At 48.0% G+C, this 27246-nt stretch overlaps 11 protein-coding genes across 11 annotated transcripts; 5 read left to right on the plus strand and 6 right to left on the minus strand.

Moving 5' to 3' along the window:
• Positions 1-140: 140 nt before the first annotated feature.
• Positions 141-1310, minus strand: PFICI_02396 (uncharacterized protein; the record flags this gene model as incomplete). The annotated part of the gene is made up of 1 exon (XM_007830977.1): positions 141-1310. The coding sequence occupies one exon, from the start codon at positions 1308-1310 to the stop codon at positions 141-143; it is 1170 nt and encodes a 389-aa protein (XP_007829168.1).
• An 862-nt stretch (positions 1311-2172) lies between these two features.
• Positions 2173-3236, plus strand: PFICI_02397 (uncharacterized protein; the record flags this gene model as incomplete). The annotated part of the gene is made up of 3 exons (XM_007830978.1): positions 2173-2350; positions 2407-2658; positions 2737-3236. The coding sequence occupies 3 exons, from the start codon at positions 2173-2175 to the stop codon at positions 3234-3236; spliced, it is 930 nt and encodes a 309-aa protein (XP_007829169.1).
• A 283-nt stretch (positions 3237-3519) lies between these two features.
• Positions 3520-5828, minus strand: PFICI_02398 (uncharacterized protein; the record flags this gene model as incomplete). The annotated part of the gene is made up of 4 exons (XM_007830979.1): positions 3520-4542; positions 4629-5628; positions 5671-5703; positions 5770-5828. 4 exons carry the CDS (start codon positions 5826-5828, stop codon positions 3520-3522), a joined length of 2115 nt encoding a protein of 704 aa, XP_007829170.1.
• A 618-nt stretch (positions 5829-6446) lies between these two features.
• PFICI_02399 (Methylmalonate-semialdehyde dehydrogenase) lies at positions 6447-8197 on the plus strand (the record flags this gene model as incomplete). Its single annotated transcript, XM_007830980.1, has 3 exons — positions 6447-7086; positions 7137-7549; positions 7586-8197. The coding sequence occupies 3 exons, from the start codon at positions 6447-6449 to the stop codon at positions 8195-8197; spliced, it is 1665 nt and encodes a 554-aa protein (XP_007829171.1).
• A 1378-nt stretch (positions 8198-9575) lies between these two features.
• Positions 9576-10629, plus strand: PFICI_02400 (uncharacterized protein; the record flags this gene model as incomplete). Its single annotated transcript, XM_007830981.1, has 4 exons — positions 9576-9579; positions 9642-10162; positions 10238-10336; positions 10393-10629. The coding sequence occupies 4 exons, from the start codon at positions 9576-9578 to the stop codon at positions 10627-10629; spliced, it is 861 nt and encodes a 286-aa protein (XP_007829172.1).
• A 288-nt stretch (positions 10630-10917) lies between these two features.
• Positions 10918-13711, minus strand: PFICI_02401 (uncharacterized protein; the record flags this gene model as incomplete). The annotated part of the gene is made up of 9 exons (XM_007830982.1): positions 10918-11318; positions 11430-11750; positions 11833-12047; positions 12125-12249; positions 12377-12477; positions 12544-12569; positions 12671-12760; positions 12856-13141; positions 13261-13711. The coding sequence occupies 9 exons, from the start codon at positions 13709-13711 to the stop codon at positions 10918-10920; spliced, it is 2016 nt and encodes a 671-aa protein (XP_007829173.1).
• A 550-nt stretch (positions 13712-14261) lies between these two features.
• PFICI_02402 (uncharacterized protein) lies at positions 14262-16801 on the plus strand (the record flags this gene model as incomplete). The annotated part of the gene is made up of 9 exons (XM_007830983.1): positions 14262-14345; positions 14396-14522; positions 14646-14771; positions 14856-15087; positions 15161-15301; positions 15372-15440; positions 15506-15610; positions 15680-15757; positions 15883-16801. 9 exons carry the CDS (start codon positions 14262-14264, stop codon positions 16799-16801), a joined length of 1881 nt encoding a protein of 626 aa, XP_007829174.1.
• A 523-nt stretch (positions 16802-17324) lies between these two features.
• PFICI_02403 (uncharacterized protein) lies at positions 17325-18794 on the minus strand (the record flags this gene model as incomplete). The annotated part of the gene is made up of 4 exons (XM_007830984.1): positions 17325-17334; positions 17422-17826; positions 17906-18340; positions 18427-18794. 4 exons carry the CDS (start codon positions 18792-18794, stop codon positions 17325-17327), a joined length of 1218 nt encoding a protein of 405 aa, XP_007829175.1.
• A 1791-nt stretch (positions 18795-20585) lies between these two features.
• PFICI_02404 (uncharacterized protein) lies at positions 20586-21755 on the minus strand (the record flags this gene model as incomplete). The annotated part of the gene is made up of 4 exons (XM_007830985.1): positions 20586-20996; positions 21067-21177; positions 21248-21325; positions 21441-21755. The coding sequence occupies 4 exons, from the start codon at positions 21753-21755 to the stop codon at positions 20586-20588; spliced, it is 915 nt and encodes a 304-aa protein (XP_007829176.1).
• A 521-nt stretch (positions 21756-22276) lies between these two features.
• Positions 22277-23370, minus strand: PFICI_02405 (uncharacterized protein; the record flags this gene model as incomplete). Its single annotated transcript, XM_007830986.1, has 2 exons — positions 22277-22824; positions 22983-23370. 2 exons carry the CDS (start codon positions 23368-23370, stop codon positions 22277-22279), a joined length of 936 nt encoding a protein of 311 aa, XP_007829177.1.
• Positions 23371-23860: 490 nt separating this feature from the next.
• On the plus strand, positions 23861-25933 carry PFICI_02406 (uncharacterized protein; the record flags this gene model as incomplete). The annotated part of the gene is made up of 7 exons (XM_007830987.1): positions 23861-24189; positions 24275-24761; positions 24839-24987; positions 25068-25235; positions 25303-25549; positions 25602-25763; positions 25844-25933. The coding sequence occupies 7 exons, from the start codon at positions 23861-23863 to the stop codon at positions 25931-25933; spliced, it is 1632 nt and encodes a 543-aa protein (XP_007829178.1).
• Positions 25934-27246: the final 1313 nt, after the last annotated feature.

A 27246-nucleotide genomic window follows, 5' to 3' on the forward strand; every position in this document is an offset into this window, starting at 1 on the left:
TGCTTGCTATCCTTTCCTTCATGTTCTCTTCTACTTATTTCAATTCTAAACAATGTGCTGGGATTAGTACACATTAGATTTAAAGAATTTTATTTTCCATTTTTTCGTTTTCCTTTTCCCGCATTAAGCATATCGTGAGATCAAAATGGCTCCGTACAATAAATGTGTTTACATGGCCACTCGAGCCACGACGCACGTCCTTCCCACTTAATTAATTGACGGTCAATATCTTTGAACAAGCGCTCTGTCCATCCTTTTGTGTACCAGTGCTTCATTCCTAGGCACTTGAAAAGCACCGCAAAATGTGCCAAAATAACAAGTGCAGCGGGCTCTGAGGCTTCTATATCAGCCATGATGGATTGATCCAATACATAGGGCCAGTATAGAACGGTGCCGATTTCCGCATGAGCACCACCCCAAGCAATGAGTCTGGTTGCTGTCTCCAGACCATCTATGGCGGCGGTATAATGCTCGCTATCGCCTGCCGAATATGGTGAGGCTGATGTTCTTGAGACGCTCGATATGCTTAGTGAGCGCAGTCTTTGCAGAGCGTCAAAAGTGTCGACAGGCAAACCACAATGGCTAACATCAAGGAGGCTAGGAGTGAAAAGGATAAGCGATTGGACCACGTTGCGTATGTCAAGGCGTGCAATGAACTGAAAGGGCGAATGCAAGATATGCGGCTGCAAGATGAACAGGCATACATACCTCTGTGTATTCTTAACATCGGTTGGAGGCCAAATCCCATACACGATTGGTGCAAACTCAGATGCAGTGATGAGTCGCGTAAATGGGTCAATTGTCGCACGGATTCCTCGAACAACAGAAAACAGCTCGAGAACTCGCCTGATTGGCGTCTGAAGACCTTGCTTTCCGGATCTTGCCGGCAAGGATAGACAGTGGAGTATGATGATAGTGGTGAAACACAATACCTGCCTCCAATTCTCCATATTTACATGAGGAAGACAAGCTCTAAATGCTTCCGAGCCTATGAGATAGTAGTGGGCTGACAAATCCAAGTACCGCTGGCGCTCACTGGGTACCAAGAGACCTTTGTGCAGTGCAGATATGGAAAGGATGCCGTGCATAACGAAGGCGCACGCGTAGCCTTCTCGTGGCTTGACAACCTTCCACACATGGCGCATATCCTCACGCATGGCTAGGGTATCCGCTGTAACGGTACAGTAGTGATGCATCAATTCAGCCTCCCGCCCCCATCGTTCATTGAAGCCGCTTGAGTTATCTTCTTCGGGAGCCAAATGATTGTTCGAGTTGGCGAGGCTGGCATCTGCGGTCATGACCATGGACATGGTCCAGGGCAATTGACTATTTCTGACCATGCGGGACGCATCCGTCGCTTTCTCGGGGCCTAGACTGCAGTGTACATCACGTCGTCTGCAATGGAAGCAGCAAGGTGCGGCTTCATCACACTAAACCATTATAAGCCTCCAGGGTGGTGAATAGATTATTGAAGACTTTAGTACCTTGATCTTGCGGCGTTTGCATTCATTACAGCCATTGCGAGACTTTGTGTGAGTTCGTCGACTAGTCATATTCCGTGAAAAGCTGTTGAAAGTATCCAAGGAATTTCGAAATAGTTATTTTGCGACACACGTAATGCGAAATCCGAATCCGAGGACTCGCATAGAAAAGTCTGGTAAAACAAGGCTCTTACTGCAGAAAAAGCGCGGTGTGGCATACGGGAGGTGGTTTTGATAGAGGAGGCGCGAATGGAAAATTCAGTGGTGATAACGCAAAAAGAAAAGGAGCTATAGGTACACTTTGAAGGAATGTGCTGGTTCTGGTAGCTCGTAATGATGTTGGGTAGTTTTCTCCACTATTTGTGACCAAGTAACACCACCACCTAACAACTTTCGTATTTCGTATAATCCGAGGTCCGAATCCGCGTATTCGCAACCGGCGTAATGCCGGCGCTAAACATGGGGCCGGCTTGAACATAGGACGGCTTTAATTCTATGGCTTAGCCAATAAGTGCGCCTAAGCCTCGAACTTTGTCCCTATATAGGGCGGCTTTCCCAAAATATGCAACATGGTCTATTATCGAAAAAAACTCGCAGCGTGGATCGATTCAAGGAAGGGGAATCTCTTGCCATTTTCAAATCCAACTCTGGCGTGATTGTTGGTATTTCACCAGGGCCACCACTCATTACAATGTCAACCTGCAATCCCGATTACGAGAATGCATCCTGGTCTCTCTACCGATACGCACCATCGGCTCCAACGTCTGGAGTGTTCTGCATCCTGTTCGGCCTCACAACCATTTTGCATCTGATTCAGATGTGCAAGACAAAGACTTGGTATCTTGCTGCGCTTGTTGTTGGGGCAGCATGTAGGTCGTTCTCGGCTTGGAACATTCAGATGTCTGGCAAAGCTGATATTGAGCAGGTGAATGCATTGGCTATGCCGCCCGCGTAGCATCCGCCCTAGAAGAGCCAGGCTGTTGGAGTCTTGGGCCTTATGTCGTCCAGTCTATTCTGATACTCATCGCTCCCGCCTTTTTTGCAGCTTCCATCTACATGATATTGGGCAGGATTATTGTATTGACTGATGGGGAGTGTTACTCAGTTGTCAAGAGACGATTACTCACACGAGTGTTTGTCGGTGGTGATGTCTTATCTCTGCTGACACAGTCCAATGGTAGGTGAATAACGGCGCCCTGAGCTAGAGATATTTTTCGAGATCCATGAATGGTAACTGACATCTCTGTGTTTACAGGAAGTGGTATGATGGCTATCGGCGGCAGCCTCGTCGACATTGGAGAATACATCGTCATTGCCGGATTGTCCATTCAGCTCGCTTTCTTTGGAGCGTTTGTGGTTGTTGCCGCTATTTTCCAGCATCGGATGCATCGTCAGCCAACTCCAAAGTCGTTTGATCCACAGATTCGATGGCGAAAATATCTTATGACGCTTTACGTGACCAGCGGCCTCATACTAGTTCGAAGTCTCTTTCGAGTGGCCGAGTATATATCTGGAAACGATGGTGTGCTTATGAGAAGCGAAGCGTATACATTTGTTTTCGACTCGGTTTTGATGTTGGTCGTTCTCGTTTGGCTGAACTGGTATCATCCTAGTGAGATTGGTCTCTTGTTGAGGGGTGAACAAACAGTCGACAATGGGTTGAAACTGGTGTCGCTCAAAAGGCGTCGATCTGACACGGTGGATACCTGCTCGTCCAACACACAACTGAATCCGAGCACCTATGCCAAAGTATAAACATGCGGCGGAGCAGATAATGTCAGTTTAAAGAGATTTCATCGTGGTTCTATGACATGATAGACAAAACCAGGGTATATAAGCTTCAACAATACATCTTGATTTCGTTTACTCAAATACTGGCGTCGTGAAAGAGCTACAAGTTACCGCAAGAGGTGCCAAAACGGCAACAGCATTGAGCATTAAATAGAAGCCCAGCATATTGGCCCAAAATCGTCCTATTATCACAAGGTCAACAGGAATGTAGTTCATATATACAAGCCGTCACAGCTGTTGGGATCTTTCATGTTAACATGAAATACATGTTCTTCTCGCGCATGACATTTCTCCAGTCAATACATCCTAGACCACCTGTATCTTCGTTACGAGCCCAGGTCTGCCGGTCAACCCTCCGCCACACTTCCATGACCAATGATTTGGCAACATTGATGTTTCCAATTTGATGACGCCTCGCACGCGCGAACCAAATGAGCGCCCGGTGACGCAAGGGTATGTCGACTGCTTCCACGGCCGCTATGAATGCCACCCAAAGTGTATTTGCAACGGTCATGCCGCTTGATATCGCATCAATGTTTTCGAGGTGCTCCAAAGCCTTGTCGACTAGATGTTGGCCAGAAAGACTTGCATCACTCAGAGCGCCGCTACGAAGTTCTCTAGGTGGAATGATGGTTGAGCCCCCGTCACAGAGGGCTCGCCGAAAGAATATTGCTGTGCTATACCGAAACGCAGCCATGTGGTTTTCCTTAATTTCTTGACAAATGAAGTCAGAAACTCCATGTTGATTGCCCGAGCCAATGAGGTTGAGCCCATCGAAATGGGATGATTCATTCAACGCGCTGTAGACCTCATGCTCCAGGGTCTTCAATTGTTCGACATGGCTCTGCAACCATTGTTCATCCATCGATAGATTTTCTTTGACTCTAGATAGATCGATAATTTTGCTGATACACTGCAGTGTCTGTGAAGAGACCCCAAATGTAATGTCCAGCGGATACTCGCAGGAAATCTGAGAAGCTCCATGTTGCTGAACGTTTTCTGCAAGATCACAATTTGCTCCTGTATCTTCAAAGAGCTGACTGGAAAGACTTGCGAATGGCTGATCTTCGCTTTCAGTTTGAGCTGACATTTCTGTGAACTGGGTCCAGCCTGACGTGTCGCCAATAATCTGTAGGCATTTAAAGATCCTAAGAAGTGTTATACTTTTGGTGTTTGATGTCCACCAGCTGATACCGCCTGTAAAACGAATGGTTTGTTTAGCAAGAAGCAGGTGCTCGTATCCTGCCCCTTCGTGTTCGCCGCTGAATACCTGTGAGTCTAGTCAGCCCAGTTCTCCACATTGACTGTTGTTCAACTTATATCACCCGATTTGTCTTTGGAGCTTGATCACCATACCTCTATTGTTGCCATAGTCATAGCAGCTGCTAGTAATGCCATCCTGTCCATGCGATCTGCTAGGAGACTTTTGGAGAGCTGCAGATCGTGTACGATTGATCTGAGCCTTTTTGATGCTTCTGTTTTGCGTTCTTGAGCTTGACCGATGAGTGTGGTCTTGTCCTTACGTGCCGTCGTGGCTTTATGAAATCCAGCTGCAGATGAGAGGGCATGGAATAAGCAACTTTTAGCGTCCGATGGTGGTCCAGTTACTGCCAAGGGATAATAAAGGCGTAGCCATGGGTTGAAGGTTGGTGCTAGAATAGGCATCATGAGATGACATGCATGAGACTTCCAGTGAGCCAACAGAGCACCAGTCCTGTCGTGTATCCCGTTGAGCAGGTCGCCTAGACCAAGCCGTTGGATCTTTCTTGAATACGACCGGCGATCAGATTCTGTAGTGGCAGATCCAGCTAGACATTCCTCTGGCTGTTGTGGTGGCGAAAACAACATATCATCCGAAGAGTGCTGTCGCTGGCCAAGACCCGAGACTGTATCGTCACTGAATGCTAGTTCTTCCTCGGTTTCGATCAATGTACGAAATTCCGCCGACGGAGAGATACATTGTCCAGCATGATCATCAAAGGATGCTCCCTCCATAAAGTTGGGAGATTCATGCGTTTCCTCCGTCGCTGCTGAGAAGTGAGCCGAAAAGCCGCCTCCTCGGCCATGACTTATAGGCGCGTTTACGATTGTTTCGTTGATAGAATCATCTTGGCTGGTGCTCCGGAATACATCTTTGGACCCCCCCAAGATTTGCTCCATCCACTCCCAGTTCAGAGAATGTGGCACATTCACCGTCTGGCGACCATGGTCCAACTTTGTAGCATCCTGACTGATCTTGTTGGAATGATTTGGCACAATATGTTCTGATCCACCAGAAATGCCATCACATGTGTAGATGCGTGACCGTTTGCAGTTCCAGCAAATTGGCTTACCGAGATCACACTGTGGCAGACTCCTTCAGCATCTTGTAGTATTCTTGAAATGTATCTCGACCTACTTTGATCTTTCTCGTTCTACATGTTCCACATCCCTGGCGAATGTTCAGAATTCAATAACCCTTGCATCATTCATAGCAAGCGCCTAGAGTGATTCTCACCAAATAGAGTCGACCACCCTTGCGACGTTTTGAGGGCGATGCCAGTGAATCAAGCACATGTTTGGGGGGTGCCGCTTGCGCGGATGGCTTATCATTGGATGTCGCCATTACTCTGTATCTTTTGAGGACATTTGATGCGTCTCGTAACGATCTCGGCTTGGTAGTTGCCGACAATTTCTGGACCACCAGAGTCTTACCCGTATGCCGGATTCTGAAAGAGTGCTGGAGATTGCGAATTGCTCAGCCATTCCGCCGATTCGCATCTCAGCGCGCCGATGTCATCAAGCGAACTGGTGGGTCGTGAGCGGGGTATGTTCGCGCCGAACTTACGGTCTGCGCCTAGACTTCACTAGAAATAGGACGAAAAGTTCGGGCCGGGTCTTGGGCTGCTCAGATAAGAATAGTCGGCGGTCAAAATGCGATTATGTACATCTCTTATGTACCGCCAATGATTGATGTACACCCACATTTGTTGGAGTATACGATGTTTAAGTAGACTCTATTGAAGTTTTCGAATATCCAAGCCCGTATGCAGCATCTTGAGGCTATGTGATTCAATCCAAGTTCTGAATTGTACTAAATTGTTTTCATCTACCTACCAGGCACAAGACTTCTGCTTGTACAGTCAAAGATATTTTCTTCCTTTCTCAGTTGCAGTCCCCGCCAGATCCTCAACCATGCAGAGACCTCTCCTAGCTAGGCTCAGCGGCGCGCGATGGCCATTTTCGGTACAACGTGTACTGACATCAAAATGTGTCAATCGCACAGGCATTACGGCCCCCTGCCATCAACGACTTTATTCCCAGCCGCGGGTCTTGATACCCGAGGAGTCTAGACCTAGAGCCAATGCATCATTCAAGACGGATCAGAAGGTCGGCCAGGTACCACTTTTCATTGACAACAAGCCAGTCGCTTCTCAGGCAACCCAGTTCATCGATATACACGACCCAAGTACGAACGAGATTGTCGGGCGCGTACCAGAGATCACAACAACCGAGTTTGAGGATGCAGTGTCTTCGGCGGAAAAGGCATTCCCAAAATGGCGGGCGACGAGTGTGCTAGCGAGGCAACAAGTAATGTTCAAATTCGTGTCCCTCATTCGCGAGAATTGGGACCGTTTAGCTGAGAGCATTACTTTGGAACAAGGAAAAACTCTGCCAGACGCGCGCGGAGACGTACTTCGGGGCTTGCAAGTAGCTGAAGCAGCTTGCGCCGCACCCGAACTGCTCAAGGGAGAAGTGCTCGAAATGTCCCAAGACATGGAAACAAGGACTTACCGAGAGCCGTTGGGAGTCGTGGCAGCTATTTGCCCATTCAGTATGTTCCTGACAAATTCTTGCCTAGGAAGCAAAGACTAATCATTGTAGATTTTCCTGCCATGATTCCTCTCTGGTCGATACCAATTGCTGCTATCACTGGAAACACCCTCATCTTGAAGCCCTCTGAGCGCGCTCCAGGTGCAGCCATGATCTTAGCAGAGCTTGCAAGAGACGCAGGCTTTCCAGAAGGCGTGTTGAACATAGTCCATGGAGGGCTGAAGACGGTCGATTCCATCCTAGAACACCCTGCCATCAAAGCTGTCAGTTTCGTTGGCGGAAATCGGGCAGGTGAATATATATTCACCAAAGGCTCTGCACATGGCAAGCGCGTGCAAGCTAACCTAGGCGCCAAAAATCATGCTGTTGCTCTCCCCGACTGCGATAAGCTTCATTTCATCAACAGCGTCGTTGGTGCTGCGTTCGGCGCTGGCGGACAGCGCTGCATGGCACTGAGCACGGTGGTCCTCGTGGGAGAAACCAAGGAATGATTGCCCGAGATAGTCGAGGCATCCAGAACACTCAAGGTCGACAATGGCTTCCAAAATGGTACAGACCTTGGGCCAGTCATATCGACTCAGAGCTTGCAGCGTATAGAGGGCCTTATTCAGAGCGCCGAAGATGAAGGGGCTACTATTTTGCTTGATGGACGAGGATACAAGCCGGACAACAAGGACTATTCCAATGGAAACTGGATTGCACCAACAATTATTTCGAACGTGTCACCAGAGATGCGATGCCATCGCGAAGAAATATTTGGGCCAGTTCTCCTGTGTATTGAAACCCAGACACTTGAGGATGCGATATCTTTGATTAACCAAAATGAGTACGGTAATGGGACAGCCATTTTCACACGATCTGGCCCTGCAGCAGAAAAGTTCCGACGAAACATTGAGGCGGGGCAAGTCGGTATCAACGTCCCAATACCCGTACCTCTGCCCATGTTTTCTTTCACCGGGAACAAGAAGAGCGTGGCAGGTGGTGGTGCAAGCACTTTTTACGGGCGGCCTGGCATCGCATTCTACACACAGCAGAAGACTGTCACATCATTGTGGAGGAGCAAAAACGACGAATCCAAGAAAGCCCTTGTATCTATGCCAACTCAATCATGATCTATCCTGAGTCGGGAATAGTGGCGTTGGGTACTTTTATAAAGGAATCAGCACCAACATTCGAGAGAGCTACTTCAGAGTATGTCAATACGTCGTTTAGAAGTCCTCTAAAGAATACAGCAAATCATGCTTCATACATATCCGTGAACAGCTGAGCGCCATCTTTAACCGTACTTTGATAATAACTAGGTGGTTCTTGAACATTTTTGAATCTTGTTGAATTCGAGACAAAGAGCGCCGACATATGGAGTTTATGATTTATGACTGAACAAATTAATAAAAGATTTCCTACCAAGATGAAATTTTTTTGTCATAGAATTCAAGCAGGCTATTAGCATAGTGGTGCTGTAAGACTAACATCGGCTCCGAGCGTACTAGCTACTCTCCCGAACCGCCCAAGTTCACTTTCCAACGACTTGGACTTCGTCAGGGCTAATCATGACGCGTGTAGCTGAGAGCAATGAACATATTCTTGTTATTTCCATTATGGTCCAAAAATAACCAGGATAACGATTCTCTGAGCATTCCAGCTCAAAGAATAAGTAAAGTCCGACCTCGGTAACAATTTGCACAAGGTCCAACCGCTCAATCTATTCGATGATCCTACAAAACAAGATTGCGCGGCTTAGGTCGCCCGGGGGATAAGACTGATTAGCGCATAGTTCGGGATTACCATACTAGGAACCGATTGCCTGAACCCTTCTTCCTGAATAACTCTTTGAATTGAAGAGCCGTTGAGGTCATACTATCACTTGGCGATTCTTCCGAGATCGATATCCAAAACTTGCCTAATTGGCTGTTACATACTACCTAGGTACAAAGCAGATACGAAATCCCCACGATACTCGACCCCTCAATAGTTCGCCCCGAGCCTTTTTTTTTTTAGGCCATTATAGTGGCTTTGCGGGGTTGGTAGGGAGCGGGGGATCTCCACAAGGGCGTGTGTTTGTGATGCCTATAATACCAACGAGACTGGTATCAGAGGAATAGCGATCCTCAAGACAACAAAACATCATGGTCCAAGTTTTGAATTGCTTCCGAAAAGCATCATCTGATATAGCGACTATGAGAGAATCTCTTTTCTCCGGACGACTTCCGCCGGTTTCCGTCACTATTGCTGCACTATCGCTTGCATTGGTGTTCGTTATACTTCGTTTCGCGGTACCACTTCCTTGTCCTCTATTAACACTAGCATTTACTAATACTATCCCAGCTCAGGCTCTGGCCTATTAGGACTGTAACGTCTCATGAAACACATGTGGGTGGCAAAGCCTCCTCAGGTGGGAGCTGGGGAAAAATTGAGCCACTTCCCAACTTTGACTGGAGCATGACAACGCGGCGGAAATATCGCGTATTCAAACCTGTATTCCATATCACTATGGGTGGGTCTCCCTTTATTTACAATGACGTTTCAAGTGTAGGATGTTGATATTGAGTGCAACAGGGGTTCAATCGAGTACAGCGTCAGATTTGATCACCATTGACGAAGATTATTCAGAACGCGTCGTCCTCAGGCGTGACCTTGTCGCACGTCATGGATCAACTGTTTGCGGATACACGTCCAAAGGCCAGGACACCGTAAGGGAGCTCTATGAATATCTCCTTAAAGAATACTTGCCTGTTCGTTTCCCCACTCTATTCAAGCTTTCTCATGATGGGACGACTTTTATGAATCTGGTCACTCAAAAGTTGTTTCCTACGACTCCACCTCAAGATACGTATGAGGCTTTGAAGATCCTCGCTGAGACTGTGGAGGAAGACTTTTTCTTTCTGAAACCGACTCCTTCAGGTCATGAAGTCGTTGCTTTTGTTTGCTGTTTTCCGTCGGGATGGAATCCATCCTCCAAGCTTGGAAAAAACATGAACCAGATCCACGTCCCAGTCCCATCATACGAGAAAATCGGCCAGAGTATGGAACGTTACTTTAACAGGTTGAAAGTTGGCGACTATGTGAAGCGTGTCAATGTGAGCCTGCCCTCTGTTCCGCCCGAAAGGATGATGCAGCCACAGTGCGCTCCCAGCTAATAAAGTATTATGCAGTGGGCTGTGCAAACTCATCCTGACCTATTCAATCTCAAGGGGAATCACGTATCAGAAAGTGACAAAATCGATTCCAATGAGGTGATTGATATTAAAGAGGTAAGAATCATTGCGTTACAAAGCTTCGTTGCAACAAGGCTGACATTGACCTGCAGACGTTCTTGCGGAGTGAACTTCAAACACTGACGCGCTTACCGCAAACCGGTGCGATTTTGTTTTCATTCAAAACATACTTGTACCCGGTCCGAGAAATCAAGGCTGAGGGAAGAGGTTTGCAGTTTGCCGATGCAATCGAGGGCCTCAGAACGGGGAACGCCCCAGGCATGTGGACTTACAAAGGCGGAATACGCTGGGGTAAACAAGTTTGCGATTATCTCCGGTCTCAGAGTTAATTCAGTCTGTGAATTCAATTTGACACGGCGAGCGTCATCATGGCTCAAAAAGAACAGAGCAACTGCTGCTGCGTTATTCCCCAAAATGAACAACACTTGAATGTGGAGGTTTTATTACCCGGGGGACTGCATGCTAGAAATCTATATTTTCGTGCTCAAGAGACCGACGCTGTCCGCGACCTTAACACCTTTTTTCGGTCCTAGGATCTTTACAGGTTCCGTACATGCTCTTCACCATAATTGTATACACCGTGACATTGCGAAACAACTCAATAGTATCCTGTAACATTACAATCGAGCCGCGTTGGTTTTGTGAGGCACGAACTTTGCGAACTCATTGAGGCACTCCGGGTTCGCAATTGAGCCCCAGGTGATCTTTTCTCCGCAAATAATACCCTTCACAACCTTCTCCATCTTCTTCCCATTCATCGAATAAGGTATATCCTTCACTTGCCAGATCTCCTCCGGTACGTGTCGGGCGCTTAGCGTCTGGCGAATACCCTGTGTGATTCTAGACCGCAGTGAGGCGTCCAAAATCGCACTTGGGCTCCTCATTTTGATAAACATGACGACCCTCTCTTCTTCTCGGTCGCTTTCTACCTTGACACGCTGGCCCACAGCTACTGAGTCTTCAATCTCTGGAAAGCGACTGATCACGTCATACAGCTCAGCCGTACCAAAGCGGATGCCTGTATTTGAGCTCATCATTAGCTCACTATTACTCAATATGCTGTTATGATTCATGTTGCGCAGAAGTTTAGGCACGAGGAGGATAGGGATAAAATAGCATTTGTCCATACCTCCTGGGTTAAGGACCCCGTCACTGCGTCCGTGTAGAGAAAACCCTCCTGTAACAGGGTTTCGCGAAATAGAATCGCCGTGGCTCCAAACGCCGTGGTTGAGTGCAAAGTACGTATCGAAGTATTTGCTGTCTTTTGCATCGTCGCCCCAGAACTTGATCGGCATGCTGACGAAAGGCCTTGTAATGACGAGCTCACCCTGTTCGTTTGATGAGTCTTCCGCTACACTACCCCCGAGATCCCAGATTTCAACCTTCATGCCCAGCACTGGGGCAGCTAACTCATTCCCGTTGACAGGTGATAGGTTGTTGCCGCCAACAACTAGAAATTAATGTCCATGTGTCAGTGCTAGACGTCATCATATGTCGAGCAGAATTGCGTTACAGGGAACTCATTTACTTACTCGCTCCCACGAGATCGGTGCCGCCAGAACTATTTTGTAGACCTATGTGACTTGGGAATCTATCCGCATAGAACCAGTCGACAAGACTAGTCGCGAGCGGAGAGCCGGCAACGAGGACATTCTGGAGGCCCTCCAAGCGCCTTGCGATTTGAGTGCTTGCTGGGTCAAATTTCAGTGCGCCAAGGAATTTTGGGCTGGTACCCCAATGGGTTACCCTTCAAGTTCCAGTCAGTCGATTGGCTGCAATCATTCAAAACATGTTATTGATCATGATGACGAAACAAATACGTACCCTTGGCTTTCGAGCAGGCTGAGTTGATGGGAGGGGCTTGGATGGAGAGGACTTCCATCGTACAAGATGATCCTTGATCCAAGACTCAGTGCGCCAATGAGCACATTCCACATCATCCAGCCAGTCTAGTGAGTGGATATATAGAAATTAGTATCATCCATCAAAAGAGAAGGAGAAATGAGTGAGCGTGCACTATTTCTTCCTTCTTTCTTCAACGAGTAGGTAAAATAGAGATACGATGGCAAGACGCACAGTTGTGTACTGGTAGTATGTAGAGCCTATTCCCATGTCCATATTCATTGCCAAATCGAGCTTGTTCTTTAGGAGGGCTGCTCCCCCAGAGTGGCAGATACCTACACAGTATGTTAGTGGATGGGGGAATATTACAGCAATGATGCATGATATTACAGTCAACTCACATTTCGGGCTGCCCGTGGTCCCAGAACTTTGTATTGTTTAAGTGTCAGTCAAAGCTCCAATCTTGCTACTGCAAAGTAGAAAAACTGGTCGGCTAGGCCTGATGGCCACCGGACGGAATCCACTTACGTGAACAAAATGTATATGGGATGATCAAACATTACTTGAACAAATTCGAGGGGCTGGGCTGGGACATCGAGAAATATCTCGAGAGCAATGCTGAGAGGTAGGACAGGAGTGAGTTAGCATTTTGTTACGATTTAAGGGATGGCTCAATTGCGCCATTTGATATGTCGCAAATCTGAGTCGCTTACAGTCCGCCTTGCGTCCAGGTAGGATCATTGACGACGATGACCTTGTCTAGGCATGAAACCTTGGCCTTGAGCTCCTCGACGGCGCCACTAAGACGATCCCTCAGGTTCCGGCTTTTGTTCGCATAGAACACGTGAGGTTCAATGAACATAATCTTTGGTTGAATCTGGACAAATCTCTCGACAATGGCTTTTGGTCCCATATCGGGTGACGCGGACGAAAAAATAGCTCCAACAGCACCGGCAGCGAGTGCGATGAGTAAAGCCTCAAGGGAGTTGGTTACGATCGCTGGGCGTGAAGTTAGTTGTTTTGACACTGCCCCGACCGCCCCTGTCCTCGCTCGTCTTTACATACGCGGCAGCGAGAGGAAGTAATAGATATGGGCAGAGTGCATGTCGACTACTCACCTGCAACACGGTCTCCCTTTACAACGCCAGCATTTCTAAATGCAGTAGTATAAGAGGCGACAAGTTCTCGCAACTGTTTCCAATTCAAGTGCCTCCAATCCTTCCCCCCTTCGCGACATGCAGAGACTGCAATCATGTCTGGATGAGCGGCGAGACCGGTTGCCAGCAGATTCTCGGTGAAATTCATCTCGGCTCCGGGAAACCATTGCGGCCTCGGCCACATGGAGGCAAGAGAGTTGGCTACCTTCAGCGGCGGCTTCGACGTGACGAGCCCGCTAAAGTTCCACAGCTCTTGGTAGAACAATTCCATGTTCTCGATGGTCCATCCATGCAGTGATGCATAGTCTGGTAGGAACACGTGGTATCGCTGGTTGACGTGCCGCCTAAAGGCGTCGAGGACCGTAAGATGAGGGCTGGGGTGAACCCAAACGGGTGCTATCTTTTGGGCCATGGCTGATGAATCGGTAGTGACAGGGGTACTAGCTGGATTGGGACTTCAAAATATGACTGAAAACCTTTTCCCCTCGCTAGGATACAAGCACAAGGGATAAAAATTGCTTCGGCGGAGGAAAGTTGAGTTAATAACTGGGGAGAGTTGGGGTTTCCCCATATCTGAGATACCGCCGGAGGAACTTCCTTGCTAGTTGCCCCGGAGCATTTCGTAATGCTCCCGCATGTATTTTTTGGATCCGCCGGACCGCCACATGCCTTACCCGGCCAGCTATGCGTGGACATGGGGACGGCGTATACCGGAATTTTGCAAGACAAAAGCTCTAAGTAATGTTTAAACCTAGGGTCCAGGGCGATGTGTTCAATTGGCAAATCGTGTAAAGTGATGTGCTTGATCACGTTCTAGCTCGTTTTCCATCATCGTGCCGCCCTATATTTAGCACTCGATACGCAGGATTTCTTAGCTCACATACTGAGGGTTAGATCGCAGCGCGAAATCACAACAACTATCCATGGCCACATTTTCTTTTCGACAGTGAATTCTTACAATAATGTACGAGACGGACGTCATTATTGTTGGCGCTGGTCCATCTGGTCTGACTCTTGCGGTTGCACTCAGTCAGCTTCAAATCCAGGTAAATTAAGACCAGCCTACAAAAGTTTCGCTTTACTGAATTCTTCCAAGTCACTTGTGATCGAGAAGCAGCATGACATCTGCGAAGACCCTCGAGCTATCGCGCTCGCTGGTGATGCATGGCGCATCTTGTCCCTGGTTGGGATCTCTGTGGAGGAGATGGCACGTATAAGTCAACGTAAGCATTTTATATAGTAAAGACACGAGGAGAAGGATGGAAGAAGGAGAACCTTTTGCTCAGGTGTGAGCAATTACTTTCACATACTTCAGCTAATGCGTACTTGCCTACCTATTCTTGCAGCCATTTCTGAGCTACAGTTTCACGACAGAATCTTTACCTCTGAGCCGTTTCTCCGGCTTGAACAAACGCCAGACTGGGCGGGCCATGCATTACCTAATACCAGCGTCAATTTGCAGCCAGGTCTAGGTAAGCTGATTTCTCAACCCTCACTTCCGGTTCCCATGGCATATCTTCATAGCCCATAGTGAACTTACACGTGGGCTTCGATAGAACAACTTCTCCGCGATAGAGCGCAGTCATCAGACATGATCACACTGAAGCTGGACTGCGAGGTGGTTGGGATCGATCAGAATGCAAGCAACGTCGAGATCACGTACGAAGAAAAGTATACACACCGACGACAAACCATCCGTGGAAAATATGTCGTGGGGGCGGACGGAAAACGAGGCTTCGTTCGAAAGTCATTTCTAGAAGAGAAGGGGATCAAGCAAGAAACAGGACAGTATGTGATCCCCCCTAGTCTTCGCTCTTGTTCTCCAATTTCGGCCCAAAGAAGACATCTAACCTGGCAGCAGGTACCGTTACGAGGCCACCTGGGTTGCTGCCAATCTCAAATTAACCATGCCCACACCCGACACGCACCCGCAATTCCCTCTCTGGGATCTAGGATATGAGCCAGAGGAGCTGTGGGACCTTTTTTGGCCTAAAGGATGGCAGTATGCGATGTCCAATATGACTGCCACAGCAGTTGAAATAAGCCGATTACTAATTGAATGGATTTGGCAGCTTCTGCAACCATCCTGTGATGCCCGTAGCAACGGGCCGATTTGGCCCTATTTCGGAAAAGTACTGGAGGTACGAGACTTTATCAAAAGTGCCTATGGCACATTGTTGCATTGACTGATCAAAGAGTTTGGCAGGTTCGAATATGAGCTGCCCCCAAACTTCGCGCTTCCGGAAAACGTCATGACGCACCTCGAGGAGCAAATGAATCCTCATCTGACGCTCGCAGCTTCAAGCCTACGGTACGTATTTGATGATATTCATTTCTCCACAAATCCCGAGCAGCAGACCATAACTAACGAGTCTGATAGTCGCAACGGTCGCCAGCCCAATTCACCCGTTCGTTTTCCATGGGATTGTGTAGAAATCTTGCGTTGTGGACCAGCACAGTAAGTCCTTCATAGACGCTTGTCTCAAGATCCCTCCCTTCCAGACTTATGACACAACTTTCACTTTGCAAATGGGTACCCCAACTTTGAATCCGGTGCCATGAACTGAAATGTTTACCATTTAGTTTTGCCCAGAAAGTCGTGAACAGGTGGTTCGATGGGCGAACCATCCTCATTGGAGACGCTGCTCATGTGTTCCCCCCTTTCGCAGCTCAAGGAATTCTCAACGGTGTACGCGACGCACTTGGATTATGCTGGCGCCTAGAACTTCTCATCAAAGGCCCCAAGAAGACAGCCTCAAACATGGAGACATCGTCTTTTGACTCGGAGCTGCTGTTATCGACCTGGTCCAACGAGCGGCGTCATGGTGTGGATGAATCTGCGAATCAGACTGCTGAAAACGAGTACGCGCTGCAGATCAAATCGAATGCACTGCGCTGGGCCATTTGGTGCGCGGACACCGCGATGAGCTGGGCGATGCCCTTCCGACAAACACTAATTCGAAGCCACTTTTGCGACAGGGCTGGCTTCCGCGGAGCCAAGGGTGGCTTCTTCCTCGAGAGTGAAGGAGGTGGGGTAAAGACTGCTCAGATCTTTGTTCAAGGTATCAAAGGAAACGAGTCGGTCGAGTTATCAGACAAGTTACTTCGACACCACAAAGCAGCCTTGACGATACTAGTTCTACACGATCCGACATCAGAGGAAGAGCTGGCGCGCGTCCATGAGGTCCTGAAGCGGCTGAATATTCCGACGAACTTCCTCGCAGAGAATGTCATCATTTTGAATGACAGGATTTCAGAACAGCAACTACCTCGGAGACTTCAAGGTCCGCTTTTCTTAACCCCTGCAAGGACGGCGATGATCTCCAGGGCCGGATACCAACAGCTTCCACTCTACGATCCCGGCTCGTTTAGAATGAGATTTCAAGCCAATGCCAAGTACGCATTAGTTCGCCCCGACTTCATCATATTTTCACAGGCCCAGACACTGGAGCAGCTCGAAAGTCAGATCTGCCAGGCTTGCAGTATGGTGACAAATAGCTGAACGCATCACTGGCGTTGAGCATGCCTGCCCATGGCAGAAGAATAGCGCGCTGTATCGGTTTGCTTGTTTCGCCTTGCTATTTCGTTGTTAGTTGTGATCATCTGTCAAGAGACGTATATACACAATTCCACAGTGTGATGATCCATCACTGAACAGTTGAAGGCTCATTTTATGAATTTCTCTCACCATGATTTGAGATGGAAACTTGGCGCAAATTGACTATCGAAGTGCAGGATTCCAATCCAAGAACAAGTTGATGTCGTCAATAATAGGATTTGGGGTGTCCTCGATGAGATCCAGCTGATTGTTCGCCGAACACTCCGAGTCATTTTGGCTTTGACAGCTGCCTACCGATTCACTTGTGACCCCGAATGATGAAACCAGACATATAGCGTCTTCTGAGCCAGCTTGACTTGCCTCGTCGAAGACAGAGAAACTGATCTGTCCTTCTAGCAAATAAGTAGAAAGAAAGCTAAACGCTGATTTGTAGGTCAGACACATCGGAGACTTATCCCATAGTGATCTAAGTACATCTGTTACGTGTCAGCTTCTCTTTGCACCTGGAGTTGGTCTTTGGCTCTATCGTTGCTGAGGAGTTTCGCTACTGGCGCAACACATACCTGCTAGGCGGTTCGCTTGCTTGGAAGTCAGCGTATGCTTCCCCAAGATGCCACACACTCCTGAAAACATTGTGGATGAAGTACATACCCAGGGGCCAATAGCGGCCAATTTGACCCAAGAAGAGTAGTATCAGGTCGATGTGATGGGACGACGGAGTAATATTGGACGTGTCAGCTGCCCGTATACCATGGTCTAGGGTAAAGATAATTCCGGTGACAAAGATGATGTATGCGCTCTTCGCATCGATAGCCTCGAAGTAGTCTGGCTTCCAGTTCTGCGCGACGTGGAGCACCTCATTTGCTCGAGCGATGACATTTTGCCATCGCCCGTGTATTATCGACTCGGTTGACGTTGCGTCGGTGTCATCCAATTGTATAGCTAATCCAGCATGTAATAGGCAGGCACTACAGGTTCCGCAAGGCACATTAATATGTGGAAAGAGAATGAGAGAAATTTCAAGCAAGTTAGTTGCAGAGGACTCACCATTGCCAGACAAACAATGTCTCCAGTCTGTCCCGGTGTTCTCTTTCTGTCTCTCCGTTGCTGAAATCGCGGCTCGGATTGAAGACCCAGACAGGCAATGAAAGCGTGGCTGCGCAAAAATCACTTTCTAATTCACGGAACCGAGCTTTCCAGGCTGTCCCGCAACCGTGTTTGACGGAGAGTCTCAAATCCGTGACAGATCTCATGAATGCGCAGGCACCGATGTGTAGGCTCCTGCCCCGGCATGACGATCTGGAGAACAACATGGTCATCGTCTCCCAGAGCTTGAGATCCTTTGTAAGCGATAATTCTGGCTCTCCAACATGTTCGAGATTTCTTCGCTTTGGGCTGACAGGGTTGGAAAGATCAGGCACCGGCGCATTGGGTAGTGTCATGTTTCCCCGCGCAGGGTCCGTTACAGCGTGAGAAATTATCCTGTTTCTGCGCTGTCAGATCTTTTACCATTTATGTGCAAGCCTTTGACTTGAAGGTCTAGGTATGAGGACTTGGGCTCTGCTCACGCCATTGCGCTGAAAAATGTGTCCAGTGAATAGATACACCACCACACAGTCCGTAGCTCTTCGGACTCAAGTTTGCTCCGTGAGCCTCCCGCATTCTGGTCATTAGCCGCAATGATTCTGTAATAGAGTTCTGCCATTCGGGTGAGTCGTCCCATATCGGCCACGGCCTCCCACGTGGTTGCCTTGGCAAGTTTGTATAGACAGAGCAGAATGGATGCTTTCAGCTCGTCCATGGTCAAGTTGGCAGCATTTGCACGATGTGTAGCCCTCGTAACGAAGTCATCAGGAGACAAAGGGTAGCCTTGCTGATGAGACGATGTGTACAAAGAAGCAACGGCGTAGATGGACATTCGTAGCCGAAGTGACATGCTAGAAATTCCATACTTGCTTGTTGCGTTGGAGCGCAGGAACGGATACGTTGGCTGTACGTGATGGATATATAGTTCCAGTCTAGCTCGTCTGATTAGTCTCGTGGATGATAGAGATGTGCAACCCATTTAATGACTGACAAGACTTTTTCCATCTCCGGGTTTATTTCCAAGGATGCATGCTCCCCGCTGGAGTTGTTACTGGGCAGATTGTGCGGCAAGCTTGGTACAGTAGTATCTAGCAAGGGCATGGCGACATTAGTTCCTTCACCTTCGGGTCCTGCTAAGCCATCTGTCCATAACGCATCACTGGTCAGGAAACCCAAGTCTGGATACTGATCTTCATGAATGAATTCTGAGTCTGACATGGATGGGGGCTCAACAAGATTATGCTCCTGGCCGGGGTCCATCGACGTCGCAGAGTCGGTTACCGAGGACGCAATGTCGATGATTCGTTTGGGAGGACCTATCGAGTAAGACGAGGCATTATGAGACGCGGTTGAGTATCACGGATGGGGTTTGATTGGTTACAAATGGTCCAACATACCAGGTTTTCTTCTATATCTGCTATACTTGCACGTGATACGACGCATAGAGCACGATGTACAAGGCGGTGTTTTCATGTCGCCTGAAAAAATAGAACGGGTCAAAGGATTAGCTGGAGAATCATATAGCGTCTGGATCTGGCGAGCTGCAGCCTCAAGGTGGGCCAATTACATTTAATCTTCTTCCTGAAAATAAGCAACATGGATCAGCTTGAATGATAGGCAGTAAGGAGTCGAGATGTGCACATACACCCTGCAATTGTCACAGACACGAAGTTTGAGTTGGACATAACCATCTGTGTGCTGTCGGGCCTTCGTAACCGGGCCGTTTGGGTTTGGCTGGTCAACAGATTGCATCTCGTCCTCCACCATGGCATAGATTTTGGCGGACGCCGCAAGGCGGCGTATGTTGTGTGATATTTTAATCGAATAGCCTGCCAATGGCACTCTGGAGGAGAAGGGAAAATAAAGATGGACTGACAAGGACGGGAACAGAGGTGAGCTCTGTCCATCGCGGAAGAGGAAATTTCTCCGGGTCCGTTTCCACATGCCGCGGCCCCGCAAGACGGGAGTTGATTGGGGCTAGTTAAATGCGGGGTATATGATCGCCCCCTGGAAGACGGCCTAGCCCGCACACCTGGCAGCGATAAGTACTGCCATGTTCCGCTAGGTACATGTACACTGTGCATTACAAAACTGGGAACGCAGTGGTGAGGGCTAGCGTACAGCATGCCCGGTCAGGACTGTTAACTTGAAGCATCCAGGGCGTAAACAAGGATTTCTTAACAACAAATCTGTTCTTCTAATGAAAATTATTCAAAGTTATGACGATATAGTTGTAACTTGATCAGATTCACATTTTTCATCAATTGGCAATTGTGAGCATTGACAGGCTCATACCTAGCCCCACGTCAACCAGCCAACAAAATTAGATACATTATAATCAACCAACAAACATGTCGACGGTAACAAACGCCTTGGCAACTACTCAGCAGCGACTACACACCCCTCAGTGACATTCATCATAGTGGTAAAGATAGCAAATAAATCTATTTGTGGTATTTTGCTAGGTTGGTGCTCTTTTCTCATTCTGTTCAAAAGACCATTGTGTTTACGAGAGTACCGATGTCGCTAATTTTAATGGATACGACATCCCCATCTTTCAGTGAATATTTGGGATCAGAAAAGTATCCTATCCCAGGAGGAGAACCGGTCATTATCATAGAACCGGCAGGCAAGGTTGTGCCTATGAATCCACCCGGCGAGTGTCAGTCATCTGATGAACCGTTTGGTTTGGAATCGATGCAAGCAGAAGGGGAAGATCAGGTAGAAACGCACCTTGTGAGAGAAAGCTGACGAGGGTAGCTGCATCATGGATCAGATTGCAGTCACTGTTTTGGAAGATCTTGCCATTGATCTTGGTAACAATCCGCTTGCTGGCCGCATCGCCGAACGACTGGGCGTTTGCTAGCACTGGCCCCAAAGGGGCAAAGCCGTCGAATGCCTTGCATCGCGTGAACTGTTGTCCTCCTCTTTTGGGATCTTGGAATCCACGAGCTGTTAGGTCATTTCCCACGGTGTAGCCTAGAATGTATGCCGGAGCATCTTCAATGCTGACATTCAGGGCATCCTTGGACGTGACGATAACGAGTTCCCCCTAGAATACGGTCAGCGGATTGGTAGAGGATGAGCACGGGACTTGTGGGCGAGATCCCAGTATAAATTACCTCAAAATCAAGGAAGTTGGTTGCTGCCACCTTGGGGACTGCTATCGGTCCTGGTACACTTAGGGCGCGCCGAGGTTTATACCACATGACGGGGTCCAATGGTACTGTGAGCTGTAGCATGACAATTCAATTAATTAGTTCCGAAGAAGAGATGATGTAAATGGGATCCTAGAGGTCTTACATTTGCCTCTTCTGCATGCTCGCGGTAGTTGAGTCCTATGCAAACAATATCTCCATCGTACGGTACCGGTGCCAAAAGCTTTAAATCACATCCAGTCAGTTACTGCCTCTGGTATATCGACAGACTTGAAGAATGGGGCAATAAAACATTGATTGCTCCCTGCATGGAAGCAACGCGTATGTGGGACAAATACCTTTTCTATCGTAAGGGACTGTCCATCCTTCTCATCTGCAAGGTCAGTGAACGAGGAGAATCCCGTAACACTTTGACCTTGTAGCTGCGTTGTGTCTGTTCCGGACTTGATGGAAGCAAAGTATCTCTTGCCATCTTTGGCCTCGAAATGGGCGAGATGTGTCCAGGGTACCATGCTGAAATTTTCGGATGCAAATGTAACGCACGTCTGTTGAAAATGAAGATGCAGTATTTGACCTGAAGTGTCGGGTTTCGTACTCGAAAGCTTTGTAGGGAAGAGCAGGGTGAATATAGCGATACAGACACCATCAATCATTTTAGCGGTTCCCCAGATGCTAAAATAAGATGGTCCGAATGGCCCGAAATGTCCGTCCGGGTTTTACTTAGCTCCCCTTAGCAAGTCAACCCCGCTGAGATGTTCCGCGGCGCCACTTCCGGAGCAACTCAACTCCTATTTTCTCGGAAGTGGGAACACCGCCACGTGGAATAAACAAGGAAAATGGGTACGTACTGATTATGAGTTAGGCCCAATCGCGTATGATCTGTGCATTTTCTCTTCTTCCTACGCTCGCATCCTGCCGTCCCTCCTTTTCTGCCCCCATAACTCACGAAATGAAAAGAATTCTGATTATCAGGGGTTTCAGAAGTAACCATAATGAGAGGGGCAAGCTTAGTGATGAAGTAACCAATTACTCAAGCCATGACGGTTTTGTTGAAGTTTAGCAGTGAGTTATAAGTAATTACCCTACTCTAAAGATCAAGACGTCAGACCCGACGACTCTCAGCTCGCCTAATGAAAGTTCAACTCAATCTCCCACTAATAATGACAATGATTGCTTAAGCAGCAGTGGGCCGGGTGCCATCTTCAGACATGGTGCCGTTCATTTCCGGACCCCAGACTGCAAATGGACCTGCCACGCTTCTCTGCATTCCTGTGTCTGCATTCACAACATCGCCGTCCGCGTAGTGCTCAATTGTGAACCCGCTCGTGTCCCTCCAGTAGTCGAAAATTTGCGACCCCAGTATATGCCTCCCCACACCCCAAACGCTTTTGTAGCCCTTGTCAGCCAGCCAGTCATGCCCAAGAATCTGCGTATCAAAATCCTCGACCTCGTAGGACGTGTGGTGCATCCGGTCATGTTCTCCAGGTTGCGCCCGGGAGACGAAAAGTGTGTGGTGGTCCGTGTAGCGCTGTCCAAGGTCTAAGTGGAGGAACGTGATCACGTCTAGATCCTCATTGCTGGGATCGAATTGCACATCAGACGGGACGAGATTGAATTTTCCCGTGTACCATCGGGTTTCTTCATCCCAGTTTGCAACGACGAATCCGTAGTGACCGAGCTTGTGTACAAGGGCAGGACCCGAGTGAAAACGATGGAATTTGCCTATCGAGAGAACTTACGATTAGACATGTACCAAATGGAGCAAATATACTGTGTGGTTCAACTTACCCAACCTTTGTTTGTTCACACTTCCATTCAAGGGACCTGTACTTTCCACCTGGGCAGACGGGACAGATTCGCTGATGACTCGGTCCTCATACCGTATACAATGTGCAAGGGGAACCCAGATGGCGACTGGACGGTGACCCTCTGGCCGCCCCCCGGAAAATGAGAAAGGCTCGTGACTTCTGCACCATCCATGACCGCTGCCTTATCAAAATCCGCCCGTGTCTGCGCGAGGAACGCCGCGCCTCGGAACTGCGGCTCTCCAGACGTCGACTTGTGTGCCACGTAGCAATACTGGTCCTTGCCATAGCCGCGGTAGATAGCGATGTCTTCATCATTGTGCTCGACCTTGATGAAGCCAAAGTCCGAGGCAAATTTGTCAAATACGTCGAGGTCCGGGTGATCGAACAAGACGTGAGAAATCCTCTCAAGCTGGATTTTTGATGGGTCGTTTCGAATCTCGGGGAGTCGCGTAGAGGCCATAGTAGCTAATGGGTCTGTGATGAGGTTCAAGGAAGAAATGACTCGGCCAAGATTCTGGAATCAATGGGAACACTGCTTTAATTCTCGTGTGATATATCCACATTCAGATCAGAATATCTGGCAAAAGACCGAAGGTGATTGCTGCGCGCAATCCTTGCTATATCGTTCATCTCTCTGGCCCTCGATGGTCCTGTTGGTCCGAGCAGTTATCCCGCGAATTTGTGGGTCGCCTATAATTCCGGAACATCCTTACAACACCAATCATGTATCCGAGGCCCGCGCATGCCGTGACGTTGCCACTTCGGCATTCTGAGTAGGCAAGGGGAAAGTAGAAATCGAGGATAGTTTTAGACGCTAACTGTGTATGTGATGGACTTTTTGAGTACCCCAAGAAACATACACCCTCCTGAAAAGCTTCCGTTAACTAGTCTCAAAACTGAACGCCCGTCCTCCCTACTCTTTCTACCCCATACCAGTTCTGCCTTTCATCATGGACGCACAAGTCGACGAATCTTCCAAGCACCTGGACTTTACAATAATTCACAAGCAGTTCATCGTCGGACTCGCGGTGATCTCAGTACTAGCATGGCTGCTTCAATCTCTTTTCTTGGCTTGTCGAGACGGCCTTCGTGACGTGCCTGGACCATGGCCCGCAAAGTTCACCCCGCTGTGGCGGTTCATGTTTGTGTACAATGGCGAGGCCCATGAAAAGTACCGAAAACTACATGCTGAATATGGTCCCATCGTACGGACGGCTCCTAATGTGGTAGATATTTCGGACCCATCCGCCATACCCGCGCTTTATGGTATTGGCAGCATGTATTTCAAGGCACGTAGGCATTCTTCCACCCCCCCCCCCTCTCTCTCCTCTGAGACCACATTGGCGCGGCGTTAGAGCATGTAGTCTGACAAAACTGGCTTGTGCCAATCAGTCCGATTTCTACAGCACATTCGACGTCATTCATGAGAAAGATTTCATGTCGAGCATGTTCTCAACTCGGTCTTCCAATGAGCACAAGGCGATAAAACGGCCAGTTGCACAAAAATACAGCATGAGCTCCATTAGAACCCTCGAGTATCTTGTCGATCCATGCAGCGAGATATTCACCAATGCCATGGAGGAGCTCGAAGGTCAAGTAATTGATCTAGGCGTCTGGTTGCAGTGGTACGCCTTTGATGTCATTGGGGCCATGACTTTTGCAAAGCGATTCGGATTTATGGAACAGCGAAAAGATGTTAAAAACGTCATTTCAGGCATCGATTTGGGTCTCCGAGTTGGCAGTATCCTTGGACAGATCCCGTTGCTGAACTGCTTGTCATGGAGAAGCAAGACCATCCGCAATGCCTTCGGTCACTTCTCGCTTTCAGATCCTATGGACATTGTTACAAAGGTAAGCATCGGACAGTATTCAGCTATCTACTTTTTCACCATTTCCTTTAGCTGCAAATTCACTTCTAACAAGTTCAGATGGTGTTGGAAGCCGTTGAGGCGTATGACGCGGAAGCAGCCACGGGAAATGAACGGGGTGATTTCCTAGCATTTTTCCGACAGCAATCAAAGTCATCGGGGGAGTCTATGGCGCAAAAGGAGTTAATGAACCATCTAACCAACAACCTGTAAGTCGATTCAGGCGACAAATACAAATCGCTCTTCCCTTCATAATGTGCATTACTTGTCTAATCGTATAATCGTGTAGGCTGGCAGGCAGCGACACCACTGCTATCTCATTGAGAGCCGTGTTCTACTATTTTCTGCGAAACCCACAGTGTTATGACAAGCTACAAGCAGAGATAGACCATTATGATGATTCTGGGAAACTCTCGCCTGTAATAAGTTACACCGAGAGTCTACAAATGAACTATCTGTACGTGTACATGAATACCATCTCAGATTGTCAAGGTACCTTTACTAATCAACGGGCCTCCAAACAGTCACCTGGTTTTGAAAGAAGCCATGCGGATGCATCCGGGAGTACAGTTTCCTCTCGAGAGGGTAGTTCCCAGTGGGGGTGTCAAAATCTGTGGGCAGTTCATACCCGAAGGTGCCGTGGTGGGTGTGAATGCAGCAGTTATCCATAGGGATCGTAAGATCTTTGGCGACGATGCGGATGAGTTCCGGCCCCAGCGTTGGCTCTGCGATGAAGAGAAGGCCAAGAATATGGACCGCCACCTTTTGACCGTAAGCCTACCGAACCTGACTAGACTAGTGTCTTCAAACTGACGATAAGTAGTTCGGGGCGGGAGCGAGAACGTGTATCGGAAAGAATATCTCTATTATGGAGATGGGTAAACTTGTCCCACAGGTGCTGCGACAGTTTCAATTGGAGTGGGCGTCGGATGAGCCGGAATGGAAGATTCAAACATACTGGTTTGCTAAGCAGACTGGATTGCTTGTACGTTTTCGTAAACGATCTCGACCCGCCAAGGCCGCTACATGATGGCTTTGTGGGCGGTAGGCGCTTATTTCTTGCAGCTGAAGAAAGAGAACATAAGCCATCCAGGGAACGCAGATGAATTGAGTAGAATCAACTACATTGGGCTTTATTCGCACAGGTACATCTGAGGTTGGGGGGGTTTATGGCAGTTTTTGGTCAAAAGGATTGGTCATTCAACATTACTTTCTGTAATATCATGCTCGACTTGTTGTGATCATCGGAGATATATAGGCCTGTCCACAAGTTCCGACTTATACAATCATATTTCCGACTGCATGCTGCTGTTTTAGCTCAACGAATACTATAATTTGGTGCTGTAAAAAGGCAGGAATAAGTGGAACACTTTATCACCCATGCATATATTTGACCATCCAACCTTTGTTGAACATGGATAAACCAACCAATACAACATCTATCATCCCTTTCGTGTCACAAATTTTAACGTAAACAGGGTTGTCATTACCTCCCGTCTAAGATTTGGTACAGCTTGTTGCTGAGAAATTAGCTAGAGGCACTGGACCGGCATGTTCTTGAGCAGGATAATGTTTATAATCGATTGCGCATTTTGCATAGCGTCAGTTCAGATCTTTCTCGACTGACAAGGAACAGTTGAACATCGTTTGAGTCAGCACTTCAAGGTATGACAACAATCACACTCTGCGCGTGGAAGAAAGAATTGTGAAAGAGCAGTGTAGAGACCAGACGTTTATTAAACAAGCGACAAGTAGGAACAGAATTATTATCAATATCATGGTCAGTGGGCATTGACTTACCTAAGAGCGACTTTGAAATCGTGGCGGCAGTATACAGAGCCAGAGCTTGATTAATGGTCTCGCTTATAGAAATGCGAGCCATGAATGCGAGATGTGGAGTCGAATTGATTCAAATACACTAAAATCTACGCTTAGAATTAGACAGCGGCGGGGGCGTTCTTTTTGGTAAAGCTTATTTCTATCAGGTTCATTTTTAGAAGTTTTGAGGGCCCTGCGTAATAATCCCTGCCAAGCCTAGGGAATGAACGTTGTCCACGGGAGCCAAAGCTTGAATCCCTGGGCAAAATCTTGTCGCTGGCAAATAATGTAGCGGGCCTGGAAATCATGGTCAAAAAGGCGCATTCAAGCTTATTTATTCAAATGAAAAATGATTAGAAATTCTGCAAAATCGTGATGCAACTGGATCTTATAGGCGCAAGACCGCCATCGGGCTCAGTCAGAATGTCTATACTCTACACCATCGAGTGTGACTTTTACAGGGCATGCAATTGACTCTCTGTCCTGCATCTATATGATTGGGCAGTGTGTCCAATAATATCCGCCCTGTAAGTGACGCGCGTCTGGCTAATGAAGGGTCGAACCACAGCGTGGGTATTGAAGCTTGATTTATCCCGGCTATCTCTAAAATAGTGCCACCGATCCAGATCCACGGCGTCGCAAGTTCGGCA

This window comes from Pestalotiopsis fici, assembly GCF_000516985.1.
Source record: "Pestalotiopsis fici W106-1 unplaced genomic scaffold PFICI_Scf_2, whole genome shotgun sequence".
Lineage (NCBI taxonomy): Eukaryota > Fungi > Ascomycota > Sordariomycetes > Amphisphaeriales > Sporocadaceae > Pestalotiopsis > Pestalotiopsis fici.